Source organism: Prionailurus bengalensis, chromosome C2, assembly GCF_016509475.1.
Source record: "Prionailurus bengalensis isolate Pbe53 chromosome C2, Fcat_Pben_1.1_paternal_pri, whole genome shotgun sequence".
Classification (NCBI taxonomy): Eukaryota; Metazoa; Chordata; class Mammalia; order Carnivora; family Felidae; genus Prionailurus; species Prionailurus bengalensis.
In genome coordinates, this window is record NC_057350.1 from 96391333 (window position 1) to 96409682 (window position 18350).

Genomic DNA, 18350 nt, shown 5'->3' on the forward strand with positions numbered 1-18350 from the left:
GGCGGAAACAAAGGGTAGTTGGAGAAGAAAGCTGTTTAATCACAGAAGATACAAAAAAGTAAACCAGCATAACTGTGAGAACTGCTTCTTCCATTTGAAAGTAGTACCACTAGCAATCCAGAGCCTCTTACTCTCACCTCGACTTTGGCCCTTGCAAAACAAGTCTTATTTAACTGTCACTTAAGGTAAAGAAGTTAGGATTTCTCTCTCTAGTTAAACTCTAGGAAACTTTAAGTCTTAAAACTAGAATCTTGAAGATACTTAAAAAGTTAGATTTTTAGTGCCATAATCATGACCTGGTCTTTTTTTTTTTTTTTTTTTTTTTTTTTTTTGCCCAAAGCAGGAAATTTCCTACTGCTGATCCACCGTTAGATGGCTATCACTGATTGGAGTATGAGTAGCAGGAAATTTTAAGCAGAGTACTCTTGTGTCCGTCTCCATGTCTTCCGCTTCTGGCTTATAGTAGAAAGCAGTTTTCATTGTGTAATATACCAAAAGGTGTAGAGCCCAGGAATCATTCCATTATCTTTCAATCTTACCTGCTTTCTGTCTGAAAGCAAGAATGCAGCCCAACAAGAAAAGGATGATTGGATGCCTGCTCAAAAACATGCTTCTCTGTCTGTACCCAATCAATATCCTATTTCAAAATATGAAAGAAATCCATGTCAAACTGAATTATCATCAAAACTATGATAAATTTGTTCTTAGTAATTCAATGATCACAAATACAAGTAAGTAACTAACTACTACTGTTTCATGATACTCATGAAACAACAGCTTATATACAAAAACACCAATAAATCTTTCAGTATTATGAAACAGTCTAGAAAACTTTTACAAAGATCAAGTACTTTTCCTTGATAATAATATGGCTTGATTTTTATTTCTTAAAAATCTAGTAGTCATCAGATTACATTAAATATATCTTATGTAATCTGTTTGAAGCATATATTTAGAAATGTAGACTGACATGATAAGACAAAACATTGAGGTTATCTCTGAAATAGTACACTTAAGCCAACTTAACAGTTCAGAAATGAGAAAACATTGTGCTTACTTACCTCATCATCATTGACCAATTCTTTTTTCACAACTTTCATTGCATAAATACGATCTGTTTTTTTTAACCTCACCAATAATACTTTGGCATAACTTCCTCTGCCTATTACCCGAAGCAAATCAAAATCTTGAAGACCTAAACTGGATGAAGCTTTGCCACTTTCTCTGGTGTTCATTGCCTGTCGAGAACATTAATATCAAATAGTTATACCTGGAGGAATTTTGCATAATACATTATATTTCCAGTACCTGTTTAAAATGTTTTTTAAGTATTTTCTGATTTAAGTTCTTAATAATTCTTTTCTTATTCGTTCCAAACGATATAATCTAACTACTCAAGGAAAGGATGAATTCATGAGTTGAGGTCAGAAGGGTACTGATAGGAATGGAGAGGGAGTTGAAATCTGAGAAATGTTAAAGGATGTCTTAAGATGTGATAACTTTGGGTATGAAGGCAATGGAAATACGTGAATTAAAAAAAAATGACACTAACTTTGATGACTGGGAGACTGGAGGTACTACTGACAGAAAAACAAAGTATGCACATAGGATAAGATTAACAGAGCTGTTGAGATAATGGGCTTGGTTTTTCATACTGAAGATACAAGATACAATGGGATTGCAAGATTAAAGAGTCCACTGGAAGCTTGATATATCAAATCTGGACTAATGAGCGGATATATTCAGAGATATTTTTGGAAGCTATAAACAGAAAATAAGCATGAGGCAGCTTAATTAATGGAAAACATTCTTTTCTACACAATACCAAGCTCTTTTGGAATGACAAAACCAGCCTTATAATCCATTTACAACTAGAAACTTGGGCTTCTGGTAATTTATAGACAAGACCGAAGATAATCTGTTTTAACACATCTGCAAAATCCTCCACATACAATCAACATGTACCCATAAGAATTAAGTATGAATTTTCTCAAGTGAAGAGTATCAAGAAAACAAAGAGCAAATTTTGAGAAAAACTAGTAAGCACAAAAAAGAAAAAAAAAGTATCATGAAAACTGAAGGAGAATGAGGTTTCGAGAGAAGGGTCACACAAAAATCTAGAAATAATAATCTGATGTGATAACAAGAATAAAGACGAGTAAAAGAAACCAGATTAGAGTAGATGAAGAAAGCATAGAATGGTAAGAAGGAAAGGTAATATACAGACTTTAAATGTGGTTAACTGGGGGCGCCTGGGTGGCTCAGTCGGTTGAGCATCCGACTTCGGCTCAGGTCATGATCTCGCGGTTCGTGAGTTCGAGCCCCGCATCGGGCTCTGTGCTGATGGCTCAGAGCCTGGAGCTTGCTTCTGATTCTGTGTCTCCCTCTGCCCCTCCCCCACTCACGCTCTGTCTCTGTCTTAGAAATAAACATTAAAAAAAAAAAAATTAAATGTGGTTAACTGAAACTACAAAGGAGAATGAAATGGAACAAAAGCACAGTACCTTCACAGAATCACTAACAACACAGAAACCAGAAACTAGTGGCATGCCACCTTTAAAGGATCTAAATAAAACAAACCCTGCTGATCTATAAAAATAGCCTTCAAAACAAAAGTGAAATACAAACATTTTCAGACAAACGCAAACTAAAGAAATTCATCATTAGTACCTTCTCACTAAAGGAAATATTGAGTTTTTCAAGAAGAAAGATAATCTCATACAGATAATATAAAATATAATACAGGAGTATATATAATACAGGAATAAGGGAAATGGATAACCAAAACAACATTGACCATATACTGATAACTGTTTTATCTGGGTAATGGATACAGGGGCTTTGTTATACTACTCTGTTTACTTTTAATTGTGTTTGAAATTTTCCACAAAAAGCTGGGAATTTATTTATTTATTTATTCATTGTTTATTTTTGAGAGAGAGAGAGAAAGCACAAGCAAGGGAGAGGCAGAGAGAGAGGGAGAGACAGAATCCCAGGCAGGCTCCACGTTGTCAGTGCAGAGCCCAATGCAGGGCTCGATCTCACAAACTGGGAGATCATGACATGAACTGAAATCAAGTCAGGTGCTTAACCAAATGAGCCCCCAGGCGCCCCAAAGTTGGGGTTTTTTAAAGGTAACTATGAGTAAAACATAATATACCTATCAAATATTGGAAAGAGATGGAAAAAGATTTTGTGAACAAAATCTTTCGGGCCTGCAATATATAAAGTTGGAAAATTGAAGAGTTATAAACATTATAGGCATAACTAGAAATGATTGAAAAGAGCTGCCTTTCAGAAGTCAAAGTGGGAGTGGAAGGTGTGAAACATGATGAATCTTTTCTTTTTTTTTCCCCCCTTAAGGTTTATTTATTTATTTTGAGAGAAAGAGAGAGCCCAAGTGGGGAAGGGGCAGAAAGGGTGGGGGAGGGAGAGAGAGAATCCCAAGCAGGCTCTGTGCTGTCAGTGCAGAGCCCGACATGGGGCCTGAACCCACGAACCATGAGATCACAAACAGCTGAAATCAAGAGTTAGACACTTAACTGAATGAACCATTCAGGTGCCCCTAAGTCTTTTTCACTACAAGATATTTTTTAAAAAATATTATTTTAATTAAATATCTTTAAAAACTTACTGGTTTGAAAGTTGATAAAACATTTAATAGAAAAAATAGTAGTATTTAAGATGCTTAATCATTTATACTTGAAATAAACAACTAGCCCATAATATGGAAGGATCTACAATATATCTTAATAATACTACCAAGTATTCTAAACCTCACTCTTAAATTATATTCAATTAAAATTTTAATAATTTTTTAGATTATGCTGTCTTAAATAAAAATAAGTTATCCCTGTATGGTTATTAAATTTGATTTTCTCCTGTTAAAAAAATAAATAAATAAAAGGATAAAGAAAGAAGTTATCCCACCAGATTTAATTTAAATGAAATTAGCAATTATTAGATTAAATCAGAATAAAACTCAAACATCATTAAAAATCATTCCTGCATTTTACCATTATTATTTAAAATCTAAGCAAGTTAATTTTCATATTTTTTAACTGTCAAGTCTTATTAAAAAGCTAATGATGTAATATACAATAAAACTAATTATCTTACCTCCTTTTCTTCACCAACTTGGTCCAAACTCTCATGACTTGAAGGATTATATGGAATTACTGAAAATCCAATCCAAAAAAAAAGGAGAAAAACAATAGTACCCGTTAACTGAGCTTGACTTAAAATGTTCTTGTGATTTAAGTTTCTATTTCAGAAAAGTTTTCATTATTTAATTTTATTTTTTTAAGTAGGCTTTACCCCCAGAGCAGAGCCCAACATGGGGTTTGAACTCACAACCCTGAGATCAAGACCTGAGCTGAGATCAAGAGTCAGATACTTGGGGCGCCTGAGTGGCTCAGTGGGTTAAGCGTCTGACTTTGGTTCAGGTCATGATCTCACGGTGTGTGAGTCCAAGCCCCCATCAGGCTCTGTGCTTACAGCTCAGAGCCTGGAGCCTGCTTTGGATTCTATGTCTCCCTCTCCCTTTACCCCTCCCCCCCCCAAATAAATAAAACATAAAAAATTAAGAAAAAAAAAAGAGTCAGATGCTTGACCAACTGAGCCATCCAGGCACCCTCAAGTTTTCACTATTTAAAATGGAATATTTGTCCTACTAGTAATAAATTGTATGTATTTATGAGTCAACTCCTAATCTTTAATGAGAGTAGAGAACAAGAACCAATTAACAGCCAAGTATTGATTTTAACAAATATTTTTGTTTTTTAAAAAATATTTCTCCTCTTGGGGCGCCTGGGTGGCTCAGTCAGTTGAGCGTCCGACTTCAGCCCGGGTCACGATCTCGCGGTCTGTGAGTTCGAGCCCCGCGTCAGGCTCTGGGCTGATGGCTCAGAGCCTGGAGCCTGCTTCCGATTCTGTGTGTCTCCCTCTCTCTCTGCCCCTCCCCCGTTCATGCTCTGTCTCTCTCTGTCTCGAGAATAAGTAAACGTTAAAAAAAAAAAATTAAAAAAAAATATTTCTCCTCTTCACAAATTAATCAATTCCTTCTACAAGGGTGACTCCACAAACCTTAATTATTTTAGTATGACTAAGGCATAGAGAGAGGAGGCCTTTGGTTTTTACTCCTCACTTTCTTCATACTCAAAAACTGGACTACAGGTTTCTATTCCTTGGAACTACTTGGGGCAAAAAAAAAAAAACCAAAAAACAAAAAACAAAAAACACCCACATTTCACAGATTGCATGAACAAGAGACTGTATTCTGCCCTTCCAGAAAAACTCCCTCATCTTCCTTTTCTTGACTCTTCTGAGATCAGTATGCTCTGTCCTGGTTAACAGCTCTCCAAATTTCCCAGATACATATTTAAGGTACTGTATCTATTTGGCATTGGAACTCACATGATCTTTTTTGAATTTTCTATACTACATCTCTATATCTTTTACATAATTTCTACATCTTAAAATTTTTTTTAATGTTTACTTATTTATTTTTCGGACAGACAGGCAGAATGCAAGTGGGTTAGAGGCAGAGAGAGAAGGGGACACAGAATCTGAAGCAGGCTCCAGGCTCCGAGCTGTCAGCACAGAGCCCGACACGGGGCTCGAACTCATGAGCTGTGATATCATGACCTGAGCCGAAGTCGGATGCTCAACCGACTAAGCCACCCAGGCGCCCCCATAATTTCTACTTCTGATAATAAAGCTTTTAATAAAAACAGATCACCTGAACATAGTCAACGTGGCCCACAATATCAGTATGTTGTCATTACTGAAAAAACTAGGTTTGCTGAATTTTAAAAAGGTCTCAGAAGAAATTCACCTGAATTAGAGTCATTTGTTGTAATTTACATAGTTGTCTTCTTAAAATGCCACAGGTATATGTTAAATATTGTGACTGATAACACCACCGCAAAATATGGTAACCTAACTTCTTTTGGCAACAACATAAATGTTTTTAAACTTAAGTTAAAGAGTTACCTAAAGAAGTCTTTAAATGATACTTTGCTGATGAACAATGGTTAGTATCAGTGGGATTCTTACCTGTCTGTGCATGGTCTGAATGCATGGATGACTGATCCATGGGCATCATTGGCTCCTACAAACATTTCCAAAGATATAGTAATTTAGTGGATTCTTTTTAAATCCCAATACCTCCATTAATTCTGAAACAACATTATTTTGATGAGACACAGCATATTAAAATTTAAGCTTGAAAGAATATAACTTAATAAATGAGAATTGTTTTTACTATATTTAATTTACTTTAATTTTATTATATGAAACCATGCAATATTCTTGTGAATGAGGTAACATTAGTCACATTTTACAGAAGATAACAGATAACAGAAGAAAGAGAATACTAACTTCAGACCATCAATTAGCAATCAAATTAAACTTCTATATACTCTCATCTGTTTCTCTTCTACACTATTCTTCCTTTGAGCTCCACACATTCACTTTACATCTCTAACAAAAGAAGTCATTAGTACATACGTTCCTTAGCTGAGTCTAGAGATGGACTTCAAAATGGTCTATAAACCTAAAATTTCATGGGTTTCCCATTTTTCTGAAAATTCTCAAAAGTGCCAATGATCCAAATAAGGAAAAGACATATCTTCTAGAAACTGACTTAACCCACTAACTGCCAATAACCTCAGGAAAAATGTTAACTCAAACTAAAGTGCTACTAATTCATTAATCTTGGATCCAGGTTTAATGAATACCAGCAAGAAAGGGTTAACTTGAGAAAGAACATTAAGTTATACAGTTATAGTTTCTTTTTTTAGATTTTTTTTTTTTTTAAAGTAATCTCTACACCCAACATGGGACTCATTTCAATCACTTGCTCTACTGACTGAGCCTGCCAGGCTCCCCTAAACCATTGTAATTTTAAGGCTGCCTTAAAGACAGGCCTTTGGATTTTTCATTGTGTTTAGCATCCATCCTAAAATATCAATATAATCATTAATCCTGCCCCTTTCTTCCTACATTTATAAATGTACACAAGTCATTCCATCACCTAAGAATACTCAAGAATATCAACAGTACCCTAAATAAATTATGTTCACAAATTTTGGCCTTTGTTTTTTTTTTTTTTAAGATGGGATTTTCACCTCCCTAACTACAAACCCATTCCTGAGCTTATACTAACAAGCTGAATAATTCTGATAGCCAAGAGTCACTAATAATAACCTATTTTCACAATGTCCAAAGAAGGTACTATGAATAAACATGGTACACTCATTCTAGAAGGCAATTTAGAAAGATGTCTCCAGATCTCTTTAAAAATGCATATCCTTTAGGCCAGTAATTCTACTTCTGGATCCTTAAGGAAATAATAAGACTTATTTATCAGAAAGTTCATGATGATTTTCTTTATAGGGAAATTCAGAAGACAAGTCAAATGTTCAACCATAGGGAACACATGAAGTAAATCATGACACAGACATATAACAAAATATGCTAAAATTGATCGGGATATAGACAGACAGATATAGAAAGATGACCAAAATACATTGTTGAGTGAGAAAAATGGGATGAAAACAGTATATATATGATCTCACTTTTGCTAAAAAGTATGTAAAAGAATGAGACCAAATCAAACATTATGCACATTCTGATGGATAAACACCCCACCTTCTATGAAGCAGTCTCAAAAACAACCCACAGAAACCAAAACCCGGAATCTAATTATAGGTTCAACTATAACATACAGAAAATAAAGAAGATGGGGAAGCATTTTAAACATAACCATGGAGAAGCAAAGAGAGAAATTCTGCAACACTTTAAATGACAACATAATTTCTTCTACATTTAAATTTTAAGGGGGACAAAAGCAAGAGAGAGAAAGAGATGGAAGCATCAGTAAGTTAGAAAATATCTAGGACACATATCAATCAACTGCAAATATGGACTTCAGTTGGATCCTAATTCAGAATGAAAACTGTAAAAACAAAATTTTCACATTTATGAGGCAACTGAAATTTTGAACACTGCCTGGATGAGTATTTGATATAAGGAATTTGTTTTTCAGTTAGTTTTTAAAAGAGTTCTTATCTTTTAGATTTGTTTCAAAATTATATAGGATGACAGCAGGTCACTTATGGGGGGTGTATAGATGAAATAATATCACTCATGAGTTGATACCCGTGGGAGCCAGATGATTGATATATGGAAGTTCATTATACTGTTATATCTACTCTTAAAATGTATTTAAAAGTTTTCCATTATTCTATATGAATACAATTATTAGATTATAGATTATTCTATATAGATTATTCTACAATCTATTCTAATAGATTATTCTACATCCATATAGAATGGAAAAATTTTAAATGTTTATGCATATAAATCTGCAAAGAAAAAGGTCTGGAAGAGTATACACCAAGACAATTAATTACCTTTAGATAGGACATTTCATGGGGCATTTTTATTTTTATATTTTTAATTTAACTTTTAATTTTTCAGTAGGCTTCATGCCCCATGCAGAGCCCAATGCAGGGCTTGAACTCACAATCCTGAGATCAAAACCTGAATAAGATCATGAGTCAGATGCTTAACCAACTGAGCCACCCAGGTGCCCCTCATGAGGGATTTGTATTCAATTTCTCTTTATTCATTTGTATTCTCTATTTATTCTATAACCAACATGTTTTAATTGCACATTTAAAGAAAAAGTGAAAATAAAATTTTTTAATTCAAAAACTCTCTACCTAGTAATCTCATACTTTAAATAGCAAACATGAAGCCTCTGATTCTTCTTACCTGATCTCTGTTTGGTGTGGATGCTCCAGAACAATGGGAGCTACAAACTAATGAGTTTGGCTTAAAGAAGAGAAAAGAGTCTCTTAAATGGTTTTCCCTACCTCTTCCTAATTTAGACCAGATGATTTTGTAGCAAATTAAATAAAGAAGTTACGTATATACTACAAATTTGTAGTAACAATTCCAAAACTCACCATAGGTCAACTGGACTGTAAAGTTACATTCTGTAACAACACTGTTAAAACTGTGATTCCTTAGCACCTCCGTATTTTAGCCCTCTGTTCTAGTAGTGTTACTGAGAATGCTCTATTAAAAAGAGACAACTGTGTCTTACCGGTGGCATAGAATGCCGCCCACATTCAATTGTGACAAGTTTGTGGCACTTCTTATGAACCAGGAGTTTGCAGTTGATGCACTTATATCCCTGGCGTCCAAGTCCCCATATTCGGTCAGTGCAGATAGCACAGTGGGCACGCTGGAAAGAATAATTCAGCAGTATTTTATTAACCAAAAGACAGTCGTAATTATTTGCCAACATTCTGCTCATAAAATAGTGAAAATAAGTGGCTTTCTTGTCTAACTCAGTTCCCTTCATCATACATAAGTTTTCCAAAGCTAGAATAGGAAAATTAAACAGAAAAGAGCTTTGTTTGCAAGAGTGAAATTTGCAAGCATGTTGTTTTCTAACTTCAAGAATTTTTAGTCTTCACATAAATTCAGAGTGTTGAAAATAGTAAAAGTGAATTAAACTTGAAAACCATATGACAGAAAAAGCTATGCAAGGACTCCCAAGCAAACATAAACCTTCCAGAATGTTCAGAAGCCAAAGCAAAGCCCTGCTCTCTTAAAGATTAATACCTAAAGTAATTATTTCAAAGGTTTTCAAATATTAGTGCTACTGAGAAAAGGACTTTTGTAAACCTCAGGTGGTAGCTTTTATTTATACAGTAATGAATCAAGAACATGACACTAGTTTTACAATGGAAATGGGATCCATATATTTGTAGTTATCAAGTGGAGTGAAAACATGGACTACTGGAAATTTCTTTCAAACCTTGGCTCTTCCACTTACTAGCTGTGTCATCTTGGGCAAGTTTCTTAATTGCCCCATACCTCAGTTTTTTCACCTATAAAATAGAAATATATAGTACCTATCTCAAGTTGTTGTAAAGATTAAATGAGTTAATATATGTCAAGCATTTGGAAAAGCACCTGGTACATAGTTAAAGCTAGGTCAGTGTTTTGCAATTATTATATTCAAAACTGAAAGTTAAAATTACAACATTAACTGGTTTGCAAAATAAACTTTGCTTATTTTCTGGATGTTTGGAATTATACTTAAAAAGTCAACTTTCGGGGTACCTGCGCGGCTCAGTTGGTTAAGAATCTGACTCTTGATTTTGACCCAGGTCATGATCTCATGGTTCATCGGATCAATCCCCACATCAGGCTCTGTGCTGACAGCATGGAGCCTGCTTCGAATAATCTGTCTCCCTCTCTCTCTGCCCCTCCTCCACAAACACATGCACACATGCTCTCTCTGTCTCTAAATAAATAAAACTTAAAAATAAATAAATAAAATAAAAAGCCAACTTTATTTTAGCTAGGATAACCACATAATTAATCATCCACTCTGGAGCAGTTTTAAGACGGGAGAGGCTATTAAAAATTACTTCAAGGGGCGCCTGAGCGGCTCAGTCGGTTAAGCACCGACTTCGGCTCAGGTCATGATCTCGCAGTTCGTGGGTTCGAGCTCCGCATCGGGCTCTGTGCTGACAGCTCAGAGCCTGGAGCCTGCTTTAGATTCTGTGTCTCCCTCTCTCTCTGCCCCTCCCCTGCTCACACTGTCTCTGTCTCTCTCTCAAAAATAAACATTTAAAAAAAAATTTTTTTGGGGCGCCTGGGTGGCGCAGCCGGTTAAGCGTCCGACTTCAGCCAGGTCACGATCTCGCGGTCCGTGAGTTCGAGCCCCCCGTCGGGCTCTGGGCTGATGGCTCAGAGCCTGGAGCCTGTTTCCGATTCTGTGTCTCCCTCTCTCTCTCTGCCCCTCCCCTGTTCATGCTTTGTCTCTCTCTGTCCCCCCAAAAAATAAATAAAACGTTGAAAAAATAAATAAATAAATAAATAAAAATAAAAAAAATTTTTTTTAATTACCTGGAGATAACAGGGATACTGCCCTCGGGCAAACTGGGAATGTTGTCACCCTATTTACTCCTTTAAAAGGGAAAACGAGACTTTACAGTAGTGAGGGAAAAAATAGATATCTCAAATTATCAAACATTTAAAAAACTATGGTTTACCCGGTTAAAACGCTTGGCTTGAAAAGTGTGGCCATTTGCACAATACAGCTTTCTCCAGCGGCGTGCACCTCTGCGGTAGATGGATTCTGAAGAGAGATAAAAAGTTAAAAAAAGAAAAAAGAGCAAGTGTGAGTAAAGTCTTTTCATAATTAAGTCTGTGATTTTTTTCATGACATTCACTGCAAGAAAAAAAATATTTGGATAAAAACAAAGTGAAAAACTAAAATAGATGCATTGAGGAACTAAATGAAAACAAAGTGCATGGAGTAAAAGTGTTCAAATAACCATTCGGGCTTTTGTGTTTTTTAACACAACTTTTCCTGCAACTTTTATTTTGAAAAATTTTAAGCCCACAGAGAATCGACAGGACAGAACAAGAAACACCTGCATCCTTCACACAGATTTACCAATTACTAACATTATGCCACCTTTGGTTTCTGTCCTCTACACCTGCTTTTTTTCTTGGAATCATTTAAAAGTAAGTTGCAGACATACCACTTCACCCTTAAACACCTAAATATCCACTGCCTTAGATTAAGGACATTCCCCCTAATTCTGCTTAGGCACAATACCATTACCATGATTGAGAAAATCAACATTAATTCAATCGTCACCTAACATACAGCTCATAGGCAAATTCCCTTATTTGTCCTCGGAGTGTATTTCATAGCTTTCTTTTTCTCTCCAGGATCCAATCAAGATTTAAGCATTGCATTTGGTTGCTATACCTTTTTTTCTCTTTAATGGATGCTGAAATATTCACAGTGCCGTATTTGTTGTTGAGTCTTCGTGATGTTGACTTTTTTTTTTTTTTTTAAACAGGGTCCAGTTGTCTTACGTTATGTCTCACATTCTGGATTTGTCTGTTTCCTCATTAGAATCAGTATTAAATACTCTTGGCAAAAATAATACATAGGCAATATGTGTTGCTTATTGTATCACATTACGGGATAGACAAATGTCAGATTGCTGACTCCCACTTACTAGTGTTTCAGTCACTCCGTTAAAGGCAGTGATTCCTAGTTTTCTTCATTGTAAATGCACATTTTACTTTTCGTAGGTGTTCTATAAGGGACATTTTGCAATTTCAGGAATATTAATCTTCTCCAATAATCTTTTTTTTTCACTTTTTTAATGTTTATTTTTTGAGAGAGAGAGACAGAGTGTGAGTGGGGGAGGGGCAGAGAAAGAGGGAGACAATCTGAAGCAGGCTCCAAGCTCTGAGCTGTCAGCATAGAGCCCGATGCAGGGCTCGAACTCAGACTGTGAGATCATGACCTGAGCCCAAGTCGAATGCTTTACTGACTCAGCCACCCAGGTGCTCCTCCAATAATCTTTAACCCAATAGTTTTTACAGTAATACTTTTTCTAAACAAATTAAGAGGTTCCAAAAGATCAAATCTAATCTACCTGTGTAATTTTGGTTAAATTGATCACTATTATATACATTGTCTATTAGTCATTAATAGTAATATTCTATAGTGATAGTTAATACTGTGGAAAGATTCCATTAGGTTTTTAAACTCATATTTTAAAGCAAATGTAGCACTGAATTTAAAATTAAGATAAAACAGACCAGTTGAAATGCTCTAAATTAGAATTCTAAAGATGGCATAATACAGAACCCTAAATATAAATGCTTTAATTTTTATTTATCTATTCTGTTAGGAGTAACCAAAGCAGAAAGTTTCTGTTAACAATATCTTAACCCGAAATATCTTCAGAAGCTTTCATGAAACTACAACTTGATATACCTTAAATTTAAGCATATTAATGTTGCCGAGGAATTAAAAGAGCCAAGAGACCATATTAATAGTGATTAATCTTCCTTCATGCTCTAGTTTAGTAACATTTATTATACTGGGGGAGAAGTGGTATCAAATCCCCACCAGCAAATTTTAAAGAGTGAATATGAGCATGAAATATAGTGAAAAGTTAGGAAATTATTACTTTATCTGAAAAGTGTGCCATAGACCCATGATCGATTTGGAGATGGGACTCTGGAACCAAGACCTGCTACAATGGCAAGTCTTTCAAACATGCAGCCCGGACAAAGAACATAGCTGCCTCTCCAACAGCTGTGTAAAGACAGCCTACACTGGCTTTGGTCCATCCATCACTGGAACTCCAGCAAAATATTCTCAGCTGAACCCAAACCTAAATTTTTCACTAGAGCTTCAAGGCTCTACCTACTTCCTTATATTTCTCCATCTTCCTATATATATTACACGACCCCCAATCAACTCTGTATACAAACACTCACAGCTGTTTAATTTTTCCTTCTCACCAGGTTGCATGAAGAGTCACAGAGCTGAAAGTTTAGAACTCTTTCATTTAATTCAAAGGAAAACATTTACTACTTTTCTCTCTAAAGTCATAGATATGTGCAGAAACCACAAATGAAAATGAGTAGTATCCACAAGTAATAATACATTACACTGGATATCAAAGGCAATAACTACTGAGTGTATATAAGTGTGTATATATACAAACTTTCAATTCCTCTCACTAATGGGAACCATCAGCTTGGACATTCAAAAGAAAATCCCTAACAATTTCTAACTACACAAGCTCAAGTATTCAGAGATGAAGCACCTTGTTACTTTCAAATGGTACACCAAAAAAATAAAAATAAAACAAGCATGTTTCTTAGGTATATACATCTCTGCCTATGTGTGAACACATACAGATGCAGACATACAGGAAACATAGAAAATGTTAATAATTAGTGAATGGAGGCAAAAGATATCTTTGTATCTTTGTTTTCAATGTTTCAACTTCTCCACAAGTTTGAAAATTTCAAAAATTAAAACCCAGGATGAAACATGACTTAAAATTAACTTAATTTTCTCTTCAAACATGCAACAGACACTTATGTCAGTAACTTGTAACTAAGAACTGCCCGATTGTGATCTGGCAAAAGTAGAGTTTAGGCAGTTGCTAAGATATACTAAATTAGACTGAAGAATGGAAAGGAAATCAAACGGACTAAAAGTTCTATTTCTGACTTCTTTTCACTTGTGCCACTGTACCATAAATAACTCTATTCTCAAAAATATGAAGTATATAAACACACTCACTATCTTCTCCTGGACAGGGCATTCCAGGACGTTCTGGTACGCAAGGGAAGACTGAAAGAAAATAAACTAAAATTAATACAGCATATTTAAAACACACAAATTACATAGAATGCCAAATTCTGATATCAAAAACGTTGACCCAAATTTCAACCTTACCCTCTCTTGACATGAGATACGTAGCATATGGTCAATATTTTTTCAAGGGATCCATTTTACCAAGGCCATATGAAGAAGTTTTTATGAAAGTGAACATCCAAAAACAAATGCATTAGAAGCTCAAATTATTCATTCTACTCCCTGTTAACATTACTAATTGATTTTTTGTCCTTAGAGAAATTAACTATTTCCTTAAATCTCTGTTGTAGTGTAAAGTTTGCTACAATGAAGAATTAAAATTAAATTACAAAAATGTATACAAATATGAACATAAACCATTACAGTTTTTAAAAGATGTATACTAAATTTAAGAATAAGTTCACAAGATTAACATGTACCCAAATCCAACAAAATATAAGTTTTATCTTATAAACTGTAAATTTATAAACATGATAATTCAGGCCATTTTTATAAAGAGACAGAATATAAAGCCATAGTATATTTATGAACTAGACAACCAGCTGTAGTCTGTGATGTACAGAAGGACATGGCTTAATAAAGAATACAGAGTATGGGAAGCACAGTTGCTAACATATTCTTAAAAGTTGAAATATAAGCCAACTTCTAAAAACAGATATGTGATATAGGGTAAAAATAACAAAAGTGGGGTGCCTGGGTGGCTCAGTTGGCTAAGCGTCTGACTCTTGATTTCGGCTCAGGTCATGATCTCGCGGTCATGAGATCGAACCCTGTGTCGGACTCTGTGCTGCATGTGGAGCCTGCTTAAGATTCTCTCTCCCCCTCTCTCACTGCCCCTCCCCTGCTTGTGCGTGCTCTCTCTTTCAAAAAACAAAACAAAAGTTAAACTATGTAATACTATTGATCAGTCACTTCTTTAAACACTCACTGCAGTTTTATTCTAAAAAGAGATGACCCCCAAAATGGATGACTTACTAAAATTCTGCTAGGATCTCAACAAATTAGACTATGGATCCCTTTGGAAGTCACGATGTCAAATTCTGAAGACAGAAGAATATCAAACTACTCACTTTTGAAAAACACACCGTAAAGAAAAGTATATGGGAATAATAACAAGGTGTTGACTCATTATACTTATGGGAGATTCATGTTTGTTTTGAATTTTAAAGAGTTCCCTAGGTCTGGTCTCCAAAAGCTCCTAAAAATGTTTCATGAAATATTGCCAACGAATTGCAATTAAATGTGCCATATTAAGTGGGTTCTACAGTACATAAAAAATTTGAGGGGCAGCACAGTAGAATGAAAAGAACATAGATTTGGAACCAGAAGACCTAGATTCTATAACTAGGTCTACAGTGCACCAGTTACATGATGGCTGAGTTTCGTCTCTTCTTCTGTACCACAGTCTGACTTGCAGGCTTGCAGAAAACTACGTAATCTCTATAACTATGTAAATAGTTTCACTGTTAACCTTCAAATAAAAGAAAGGACATTTAAGATACCTTCTCTTTGGAGATCATTATTTGCACACGTTACAAAACTGCAAGGGAATGACTTAGGAGAATTCCAGTGGGCACTCGATTTTAAATTCTATCCTACACTTTGCTGTGAAAACCTGAGAGATATTCAGTGTAATATCCAAGAAGGCAAACCCAAATAACAAATTTCCCAAGATTATAAGGTGATTTTATTTTCTCTAGCATTTGAGAGACTAAATCTGAACAATTACATAGCAATGAGGGATAGAGATTAAGCAAATGACATCATGATGATGTTTTAAAATGGACAAGAATACAGGGTTATTAAAAAAAAAGTACAGCTCTAGGGGCGCCTGGGTGGCGCAGTCGGTTAAGCGTCCGACTTCAGCCAGGTCACGATCTCGCGGTCCGTGAGTTCGAGCCCCGCGTCGGGCTCTGGGCTGATGGCTCAGAGCCTGGAGCCTGTTTCCGATTCTGTGTCTCCCTCTCTCTCTGCCCCTCCCCCGTTCATGTTCTGTCTCTCTCTCTGTCCCAAAAATGAATAAACTTTGAAAAAAAAAAATTAAAAAAAAAAAAAAAAAGTACAGCTCTAGAAGAGTAAGAAATGACTAGTCCTTTACCATGAATCAGGAGTTCAGAATCCTTGTTTAGCTCATAAAGCCTAAAGGCTTCTTCTAACTCCAACTGAGATGATACTGTACACGGGTCTCCTAAAAAATATAAAAAGTAAAGTAAAGCAAAGCTCACTTTTTAAATCTTCTAAAATGTGATGTTTAGTAAACAATTTCCATTACATAAAATCTTGAGCAAAAACATAATTCCCATTACATAAAATCTTGAGGAAAAACAATTACATATATACATAAAGTAATATTTGACAAGGACAAGTCTTTAGATACTTAAAATTTTAGCCAATTCTATTCTCTAAAGTAGCTACATAACTTCCATTTCTATTTCCCAAAAATATGACATGAAATTCATAGATACCAAATTTCATACATATAAGCCATTTAATTCTCAATAACATATAAAGTATATGCAAAATACAGCAAACACAATCTACCCCGACCACATTTGGATTGTCACTACAGTATGACTAACTGCCAGGGACAAGTTTTCTGTTACCTATCTCTCTAGAGGAGGAAGTGAAAGTGGTTTCACTGCCACAATATGGTCGGTTAGAGGTCTCCATGTAATCATTCTGCCAAATTTTTCCTTCACCTGAGAGCCTGCTCAAGAGGCTCACAGAAAGGAAGCACAGCTACTAAAGTACTCTGGACTGAACAGCAGTCCAATCTGAGCTGCTTTTAAATGTAAACGCATCATTTTAGTAAACGGACACACAGACTAAGGAAGAAACACCTTCCTAGTCAACCAGCCAAAGAACTGAGTCACCCTGGCAAAGACTGAGATGGCACATCTCCCTGAATGATGGCATTCCTCAATGAAAAAGTAATTAGATCCCAGTTGGGGCCCGAGCTGGGTCCTCCACACTGCCATGCTTCTGCTCATTCCTGTGGTCACACCAAATGTTACCACACACAAGATGCCACCGGCCCTATCCAAACCTCAGTCACTCTCAGTAGAGAACTATGTCTATTACTCACGAGACGAAAATGAAGCCATCTCCTTTCCTCCAGTCTCAAAGAAATGAGTGCCTCTGTACCCTTCTCCAACTTGGCGATTCCCTCACTGAATCTCTTCCTTTTACCTTCCTCTGGGCCTTATCCCATTAGCCCTTTCAGTTCCATTTGCATTTTTTCTTTCCTTCCACTAGCTCTTCTCAGGCACAGGCATGTTTGAGTCTCCCTCTCAACAATCTCCCTCACACTCGGGTTGCCACTCCACTGTAGCCACACCCTCAAGAGCAAACCCTAGACTGAAACTGGAGGGGGTGGGTGAGAAGAAGGGGAAAAATACAGGGTAGGGCTTTTGATCTTTGACTTCTTACTTTTCTTTTGTACTTTTTAAATCACGGGTTTACAATATTTTAGATTTATTAGAAACAACTTTTTTAAATTTATTTATTTTTTATTTATTTTTTTTAACGTTTATTTTTGAGACAGAGAGAGACAGAGCATGAACGGGGGAGGAGCAGAGAGAGAGGGAGACACAGAATGGGAAGCAGGCTCCAGGCTCTGAGCCATCAGCCCAGAGCCCGACGCGGGGCTCGAACTCACGGACCGCGAGATCGTGACCTGAGCTGAAGTCGGACGCTTAACCGACTGAGCCACCCAGGCGCCCCTAAAATTTATTTATTTTGAGAGAGCGAGAGAGCGAGCACATGCGCACGGAAGCAGGAGAGGGGCAGAGAGAGGGGGAGAATCCCAAGCAGGCTCTGCATTGTCAGCACAGAGTCTGACGCAGGGCTCCATCTCCCAGGCTGTGAGATCACGACTGCGCCGAAATCAAGACTCAGATGCTTAACCGACTGAGCCACCCAGGCACCTGGAAGTAACTTTTCTTGAGGTGCCTGCTGACTCAGTCAGTTAAGCGTCCGACTTCAGCTCAGGTCATGATCTTGTGGTTCAGGAATTTGAGCCCCGTGTCAGGCTCTGTCTCCCTCTCTCTGCCCCTCCTGCCGCTTGTGCTCACTCTCTGTCTCTCTCTCAAAAATAAACGTTAAAAAAATTTTT

At 36.3% G+C, this 18350-nt stretch overlaps 1 protein-coding gene across 1 annotated transcript in view; it reads right to left on the minus strand.

Annotated features, from left to right (window-relative positions):
* PRKCI (protein kinase C iota) overlaps window positions 1-18350 on the minus strand; it is a 71837-nt gene that overhangs the window by 17927 nt on the left and 35560 nt on the right. The window contains exons 3-10 of the mRNA XM_043594928.1: window positions 16335-16424; window positions 14162-14212; window positions 11082-11167; window positions 9116-9256; window positions 6058-6112; window positions 4120-4178; window positions 1062-1238; window positions 540-637 (exon numbers count right to left, since the gene is read on the minus strand). Of these exons, the coding sequence (XP_043450863.1) occupies window positions 540-637; window positions 1062-1238; window positions 4120-4178; window positions 6058-6112; window positions 9116-9256; window positions 11082-11167; window positions 14162-14212; window positions 16335-16424 (757 nt within the window). The remainder of the gene's footprint in view (window positions 1-539; window positions 638-1061; window positions 1239-4119; window positions 4179-6057; window positions 6113-9115; window positions 9257-11081; window positions 11168-14161; window positions 14213-16334; window positions 16425-18350) is intronic.